The sequence below is a fragment of the Parus major genome, chromosome 9 (genome assembly GCF_001522545.3).
Source record: "Parus major isolate Abel chromosome 9, Parus_major1.1, whole genome shotgun sequence".
Classification (NCBI taxonomy): Eukaryota; Metazoa; Chordata; class Aves; order Passeriformes; family Paridae; genus Parus; species Parus major.
The window spans coordinates 16571605-16578973 of NC_031778.1; the positions used below are offsets into that span (position 1 = coordinate 16571605).

The 7369-nt window shown below is 63.8% G+C and overlaps 2 protein-coding genes across 2 annotated transcripts in view; one reads left to right on the top strand and one right to left on the bottom strand.

The window, feature by feature from the left end:
* Positions 1–208: 208 nt before the first annotated feature.
* Positions 209–3327, bottom strand: ALG3 (ALG3 alpha-1,3- mannosyltransferase). Its single transcript, XM_015636997.1, has 9 exons — positions 3162–3327; positions 2631–2730; positions 2396–2543; positions 2061–2221; positions 1803–1923; positions 1333–1538; positions 1021–1097; positions 684–828; positions 209–582 (listed from the first exon to the last, which is right to left on the bottom strand). The coding sequence occupies exons 1-9, from the start codon at positions 3310–3312 to the stop codon at positions 393–395; spliced, it is 1299 nt and encodes a 432-aa protein (XP_015492483.1). The 5' UTR covers positions 3313–3327; the 3' UTR covers positions 209–392.
* Positions 3328–3350: 23 nt separating this feature from the next.
* EEF1AKMT4 (EEF1A lysine methyltransferase 4) overlaps positions 3351–7369 on the top strand; it is a 4523-nt gene continuing 504 nt past the window's right edge. The window contains exons 1-3 of the mRNA XM_015637086.2: positions 3351–3599; positions 4468–4751; positions 7146–7366. Of these exons, the coding sequence (XP_015492572.1) occupies positions 3428–3599; positions 4468–4751; positions 7146–7366 (677 nt within the window). The 5' untranslated portion in view covers positions 3351–3427. The remainder of the gene's footprint in view (positions 3600–4467; positions 4752–7145; positions 7367–7369) is intronic.

The following is a 7369-nucleotide window of genomic DNA, read 5'->3' on the forward strand; positions in this document are numbered from 1 at the left end:
GGCTCCATCAAGGCAAATGAAACCTTGAGGCAAAGCAGTTTTGCAGCTCCTCTGTTCTAACCTTACCCCAGAGGCTGCTGCTCAGCCCTGGGCACCCCCTTCCCACAGCTGTGAAGCAAGAGTGCCCATGGCTCTACAAGCTGCTCTGCCTTCCCTCAGGTGGGGCAAGTCCAGGGACAGCTGTTCTGACATCATCACAGGACAAGGATTTTGGGGAAGGACAGTTCCCTTTATTCGGGAAGTCCTGCCTTTTCAGAGTCCCCACACTCTGCCCCTGCCCCCTTTGCACAGTTCCAGGGCTCATGGCTCTCTCTGGGCAGCCTGGGAGTCAAGTGGGAAAAGAGCAGGCAGATGGGGCAGTTCCAGAGGCCAGTTCCCAGTCATCCCCACTCTCACTGGGCTTTCTTAGACACGGCTGTGGGTTTCCTGCCCGGTGGAGGGGTGTGTGACACCGGTGTGGGGGCTGTGCCGTACCAGAGTTGGAGCAGGATGAGTCCATGGCAGATGTGCAGGGAGAGGGAGCTGCAGACTGTGGAGGGGTAAGTGTTCCAGCAGAGCTCGATCACGCCCAGCAGCAGCACCCTGTGTGAGGGGAAAGCTGGGGGTCAGCATGGGGGGCACACCAGCCATCCTCACTCCCAGCCCCCCAGCAGATGGGTGCTCCCCTCCCTGCCAGCACATACTTGGGCATGTGGGCGAGCTTGGAGGTCGGGGTGCACCAGAGTAAGTAGGGCAGTGTGTGAAAATACCAGACGTAGAACTGGTAGTGCAGGGAACGGCTGCAGCAGACACCCAGGAAGTTGGAGGAGAAGAGGATAAAGACAATCCATGCACTGGCATTAAGGGGGCAAACACAGGAGACTGAAGATGTGATTCCACAACAGCTCCCCAGCTGTCCAGCATAGCTCCTTTCCCCAGGGCAGGCTGGTACAACAGCACTGCATGACCTGGAACTCAACCAGGTTTCTCCCTGCCCTGCCCTCTCCCTCTCTCCTCATTGCCCACCCTGCCAAAGGATATTGTTGACAGTCAAGCGAGGGGATGCGGGTTTCCTTTTGGCAGGATCCTTCAACAGAGTCAGGATATTCTCTTTGGAACTGAGGAGAAAGAACAAACATTGATTTCAGCTGCTGAAAGTCTCTCCCAGCCCAATGTTCTGCTGTGAGCCACAATGCATGGGCCGCACATTCCCCAGAACAGAACAGTAACTGCCCTCCAACGCACACCTGCAATCCCAGGACTGCAGCACTGTGGGGGCAGGGGAGTCACAGATCTGTATCCTGCACATGGGATTGGCAGGAATCAACACCTGTGGGGAACCCCAGGTCTCACCTGTGCCACCGGTGCAGTGCAAAGAGCCCCAGGCCTGCCAGGTGAGCCAGGAGCAGAGCAGCATGGAAGACTCGATTCTGGAAAACCTCTTCTGGGAGGAAGCGCCAGTTCACTGTCCATTTGAACTGGAACTGGCGGCCCAGGTCAAAGGAGCGGGTCAGGTACCCCACAGGGTTCACCAGCAGGAAGGGCAGGCCCAGAACCACCTGCCAGGGACACACCAGCATCAGCACAGAGCCCTCCACCAGGTCACGGTTACCCCGGCTACCTCCTGAGAAGCCCAGTGCCACGTGTGGTGACAGGGACAGTCAGCCAAAGATGAAAGTCATGTGAGTTAGATTATTTATCAACACCCAGCTTGCTGCCCACAGCCAGAGATGCTGGTACCACTGTCTCTACCCATGGCTCTGCAGCCTGGCAAGGCAGCCCACTATTCCCTGCTACTGCAGCCAGCCCAAACAGGGACCCACCTGGAGCAGGGCACAGATGCAGAGCTTGGGGATACAGCCCAGGAGACCAAACCGTTGCAGGAGGAGGAAGAGGAGTCCAGGGGCAAAGAGCAGGATATTCATCTTCACCGACACAGCCAGGCTGAGCAGGAAGCTGCATTACCACTGTGGACCCCGCAAGGGAGCCCAGGCAGCCCCTGAGCCAAGAGCAGCCTCCTCCTGGGGCTGAGCTGGCTCACACACCCAGCACCCCATGGGGAGCACCCCCCAGCCCCTCACCTGAAGAGGAGGCAGCCCCAGGACCAGCGCTCCTCCAGGAAGAGGTTGATGGCGAGGAAGAGGATGGCCATGGCCACAGGGTCATTAAAGAGCCGCAGGACAAAGATGGAGTGGATGCGATATGAGGCACAGCACATGAAGAAGAAAACATACGGAGGGACCTTGCAGGGGACAGAGACACAGAGGGGTCATCAGCAGCTTGTCCTGGAGTCCCTGCTGCTACTGAGCTCCTCCAAACCTCAGCCCTGTGTCCTTTTCTCCGGGCTGGGGGCTCAGCAGAGCCCTCCCCAGGCGAAGACCCGAGGCGGCCGGCAGGAGCCCTGGCCTCAGGGTACCTTGTTGGTTCGGCAGTAGATGCGGAAGACGAGGAGCAGGTTGAGGAGGTAGAGGCCGGCGAAGAGGTACTGTGCCAGGCGGATGTCGGAGCCGCGGCCCGTGGCATGGTACAGCCCCAGGAAGATGTAAACGAAGCCGGCGGGGTAGCTGTGGGGAGACGGGAGTGAGGGGCCGGGCCCTGCGGCCCCTCCGGGAGCCGCTGGTCACGGAGAGCTGCGTGTCCCTGTCACTCACACCAGTGGCCCGGTGTCACCCTTCAGCTGGGTGTAGTCGAGGGTGCCGTTGGCGAAACCCTCCACCTCCTGCATGTAGGCCTTCCAGTCGATCTCGGTGTCTGCGGGACGGCGGGGTCAGCTGGGGCTCGGAGGGCACTGCAGGGGGCGTGGGGGCTGACCCACCTCCGAACCAGCCAGCCTGACCCTGTACCTCCCTGCCGTGCTGTCAGCACAGGATCTTCCCCTGCCGGCCACATCCAGGACCCCCAGCCCAGCCCTGTGTCCCTCCCCTGCCCCATCCAGGCGCCCCCGCCCGCTCCTGTCCCCCTGCCCGGGGGATGCTGTCACTCGAGGGGCCGGGGCAGCTCTGTCCCCCTGCCCGCGGCATCCCCGCCCGCCGCGCTGCCCCACGACCATCCCCGCCATCGCCTCCCGCTCCGGGGCCGAGCTGTCCCTGCCCCCGGACCGCCCCGCGCTGTCCTGGACCGGCCCCGCTATCCCCGGGGGCAGCCCCAGGCAGCGCGGGGCCGGGCCGGGCCCCGGCACTCACAGGGGACCCTGCGGATGACCCAGAGGTTGACGCCGCCCTCGGCCAGGCAGAGGCAGGCGGCCACCAGCGGGGTGTAGCGGGGTTCCAGCAGCGCCGCCCGCCGCTCCCGCCATGCCCGCCGCAGCGCCGCCGCCCCCCGCCCCGCCGCCATTCCGCTCTGTGTTTCCGCCCGGAGCGCTTAGCGCGGCGCACCCGCCCGGACCGGAAGCCGCACGTGGGGGCGCGGGCGGCACGTGGGGCCCGGTGCTCCCGCCCCGCTCCCGGGCATGGAGCGGCGGCGCGCGCCCGCCGCCCTCCCCCGGTACGGGCGGCGCCGATTCTGGGACGCGCTGTACCGGCGGGAGGGCGCCGAGACCCGTGAGTGGCTGGGGGGGCTCTCCCGGTTTCTCCCGCAGTTGGAGCCCGAGCTGCGCCCCGGTGACCGCATTCTCGTCCTCGGTACGTGCCCCGTGCCCGGCGTGCCCGGTGGAGGGCGGGCGGGCGGGGCTCGGGGTCCCGCCGGTGGATGCACTGGCGCTAGCCGCCAGGGGGCGGTGTGGCACCGGGCCGGTACCGGGAGCTGCGCCCAGCCCGGGCCGGGGGGTGGCCCCAGTACCGGGAGTGCTAGCGGGCAGCGGGGCGGGTATAACCGCCCCGTAATCCTACCTGCGCTTTGATCCGCCGCCGGGCCGGCGGGATTAAGTGGGTGTAATCACCGATCCTGTTAGCGGATCAGCCGCTGCCAGCCGCGCTTAATAGCCCCCAAATCCGCCCCCCTCCCCGGGATCCCCCGCGGCCCCCCCGGTGAGCGGCCGAGCTCCGGTGGAGCGGCTCCGAGGGGAGGGTTTGGCAGCGGGGCTCTCCCCGTGTCTCCTCGTGTCCTATTAAGACACCAGTTCTTGCATCCCTCTCTTCATCGCACCCAGTTAAACCCTCTGCCGAAGTTCCCTAATTTCCCACTGGAGTTATCCAGCAGGCTCTTGGGGGCACGGGTGGCTCCTGTCCCACAGCGCTGCGGGAGGGGTAACTGGGGACGCCCCTTGCCTCTGTCCTGCCTCCAGCATCCCCACACATCCCACCCCAAGGTGAGGGATCAGGTGTGCAGGGCTGCCCTGCCCCACCCAGGATAGGAGCCCGAAGCACCTACCTGGCAGGACAGGGATAATTAATGAGTAGCCCAACGCTTGCTAACTGGCATCAAAGCGATGACCTGCCCCTCCCAGCAGCCCCAGCCCACCCGCACCCTCCCCTGGACCGCAGGAACAGAGCTGGGGTGCCAGCACCCCCACTGGCACCCCGAGCCCTGTGTGAGCCGTGCCCCACACAGGCTGTGGCAACAGCTCCCTGAGCTACGACCTGCACGAGCTGGGCTACACCGACGTCACCAGCATCGACTTCTCCCCCGCCTGCATCGCGGCCATGCGCGCCCGCTACGCCCGCTGCCCTGGCCTGCGCTGGGCCGTCATGGACATCCGCGCCCTCGCCTTCCCCGATGCCTCCTTCGACGTGGTGCTGGAGAAGGGCACCCTTGATGTGCTTATGGTGGAGGAAACCGACCCCTGGGACGTCTCGCCCCAGGCAGCCGCCGCAATGCGCCGGGTGCTGGCAGAGGTACGGGGTGGGGGGACCTGAGTAGGGGTGCAGAGGGTGGACCCCATCCCCATTTGGGGTGGGGGAAGGTGCAGAGTGCTTCCTCACCACCTTGCTTCCCTGTGGGTGCCCCAGCCAGTGTTTCTGTCCTCCCAGTTGGTGCTACCCCCTCGGCTATGCTGCAGGGGGGCATCTGGGGGGCTCCCAGCACTCCTGGGGGTGGGAGACTGCCCCCTCTTACACCCCATAATTTCTTCCCCAGGGAGGTGGATGGAGCAGGATGTGTCCCTGAGTCCTGCTGGGGGACTGGATGACCCCTCTCTTTATTTGTATGCTAAATACAAAGAGTTGGCAGGAAAAATGGGCCCCATGCTAGCGTGGGTGGCTGTAAGGGACCTAGTGGGGCACACCGAGGTGGCCCTGCCTGCCCAGGGCAAGGTGATGACCGTGGGGCTGGGAGAGCTCTGGCCCCCCTGCACCCCCCTCCAGCTTCGATCGCCTTAGCCGGGGTCCCCATCATCTGGTCTGGTGTTGCCATGGCAACTCCCATCAGCATCGACAGGGCCATGGCGTTGCCACGGGGACGGGTGATGCCTCGGGGCCCCGTTAATTGGCGGTGTCGGGACCGGATTGAACCTGTCCCGGCGCTGGGGTGCGGATCCTGGCAGCCTCTCCCACCCTGCGGGAATAACTGCCAGGATAATTAATTGCTGCACCTCGCTGGCACCCTGGGGTGCAGGCAGGGGGTGCTGGAAGGGTGCTCATGGCTGTTGACAACCCTCCCAGTCCTCTCTTACCTTGCTGAGCCTGTGAGGGAGTGCAACCCCCAGCAGGGCAGTGGGGCTGGCTCGCTATCCGTGCCCTGCCCTCCTTGCCAGCACTGCTGCCTGTCCTTGTCATTTTGCCAAAACGGCAGGGATTTAATTTTCCCTTTTTTTTTTTTCCCTTTTTAATCCTCTGCTCAATCCCTGCCCTCCCCCAGCATCGCTGGGTACCAACTTCCACCCGCAGCTGCTCCCTGCTGTCCTCACCCCCAGGGGGATTCGCTGGCTGTTCCCACTTGCTCACTGCTTTGGGGGTCCCTTCAGAGGGGTCTATCCATGATACCTCCCTTCCCACCCCCATCTCCCTTCACTGGGGGGGTTCACAGCCTCTGTCTTCCTCTCCCTGGGGGGATGTAAGGACCTGAAAATCCACCCTGCCTGTGGGGACACCCCAGGGACACCCTGTCCCAGCGAACTGGGGACAGAGGGTGTGGCGGGTGCCGGAGTGGGAAGCCTCCCCCCCTGCTCCAGCTGATGGATGGGAAGGTTTCCTGTGCTCGTCTCTAAGCAACGGCCATTATTGCTCTATTAACGAGGGTTGGGATGCGGACATGCAGGATGCCTTGCTCAGTTCCAGTCGGAGATCCCTGCCTGCCCCCACCCCTGGGGACCCCCCTCCCCGGGGGAGGGTTGGGAAGCTGTGGGGTCTTCCCAGAGCAGATTCGCTTAGCAGGAGGGATACTGAGCTGGGTGTCCAGAGAGGGATGCAGGGACCTGCCTTCCCTTTTTCCTGGCCAAAACCAGTAAGGTTTGGTTCAAAAGCCACCGCTGCAGCAGGGGAGGACACACAAGCTGCCTGTCCCCTCCGCTGGCCCCAGGCAGAGCTTCCCAGCTGGAGCTTCCCAGTAGGATTAAACCAGAGCTCGGGAAACCCCCCCACTTGGCCCCCAGCCCTGTCCCCTGCAGTGGTGACTCTGCCCTTGCCAGGGGGGGTCTGGGGGTGTCCCCGCCTGGGGCAGGGTGCCGAGGAGGGGGCTGGACGCCCGCCCGCCCCAGGCACTGCCTTTGCATGCTGAGCACGCGGGTGCTGGCCGTAAAAGCCTTTTGACATTGGATAAAGCCAAGCAAGAAAATTGATGTTCTTTTCCATCCTGTTAGCGGGGCTTAATTCCAGCAGGGAGAAAATGGTGATTAAAAGCATTGAGTCCTTTCCTATCAAACCCCCCCGCATCCCCCTCTGATTCTGGGTGTTGGTGGTGGGGGTGGTACTGGGTGGTCTGGGGAGGGGTGGGAGGGATGGGTGTCCCATGCTGTGCTTGAGGGACCCTGTGCTCAGAAGGGTAGAGCTTTTCCCCGTGCCAGGGTTGGGTTTCCATGCTGTCTGCTGTGGGTGGGAATGAAGACTTTTGGGGGTGCAGGGAGAGGTTGGGCATGGGGACCCCTGATTGCCCTGCCCTGTGGGTGGTCTGGGGACAGGGCAGAACCAGGGTGTCTCTTGGGGGTATCAAGGTTAGGACAAGAGATTTGGGGTTGTGATGGGAAAGGCTGGGAGGGATCTTTAGCAGATGGTGATGGGGTCCCTGGGAACAGGGCCGAAGTAGTGAACCTGACTGTGTTCCCCCACCCCATCCTGGGGGTTTTGCTGACACAGGTGAGCCGGGTGCTGCGCCCAGGGGGCTGCTTCATCTCCATCACCTTCGCCCAGCCCCACTTCCGCAAGCCCCACTATGCCCAGGAGGCCTTCGGCTGGTCCCTGCGCCACGCTGTCTGTGGGGACGGGGATGCCGGTGCCTTCCACTACTTCCTCTACGTCATGCGCAAGGGGCAGCCCCTGGACCCCCGTGATGTGGCCTTGGGGCGCAGGCTGCACCAGCC

Coding starts and splice junctions, on each gene's coding strand:
- ALG3 (XM_015636997.1), bottom strand. CDS start 3,312: ATGGCGGCGGGGCGGGGGGCGGCGGCGCTGCGGCGGGCATGGCGGGAG. Junction 2,544..2,630: donor GGTGACACCGGGCCACTGGT/GTGAGTGACAGG, acceptor GTCTCCCCACAG/CTACCCCGCCGGCTTCGTTT. Junction 1,098..1,332: donor GCACTGCACCGGTGGCACAG/GTGAGACCTGGG, acceptor CTTTCTCCTCAG/TTCCAAAGAGAATATCCTGA.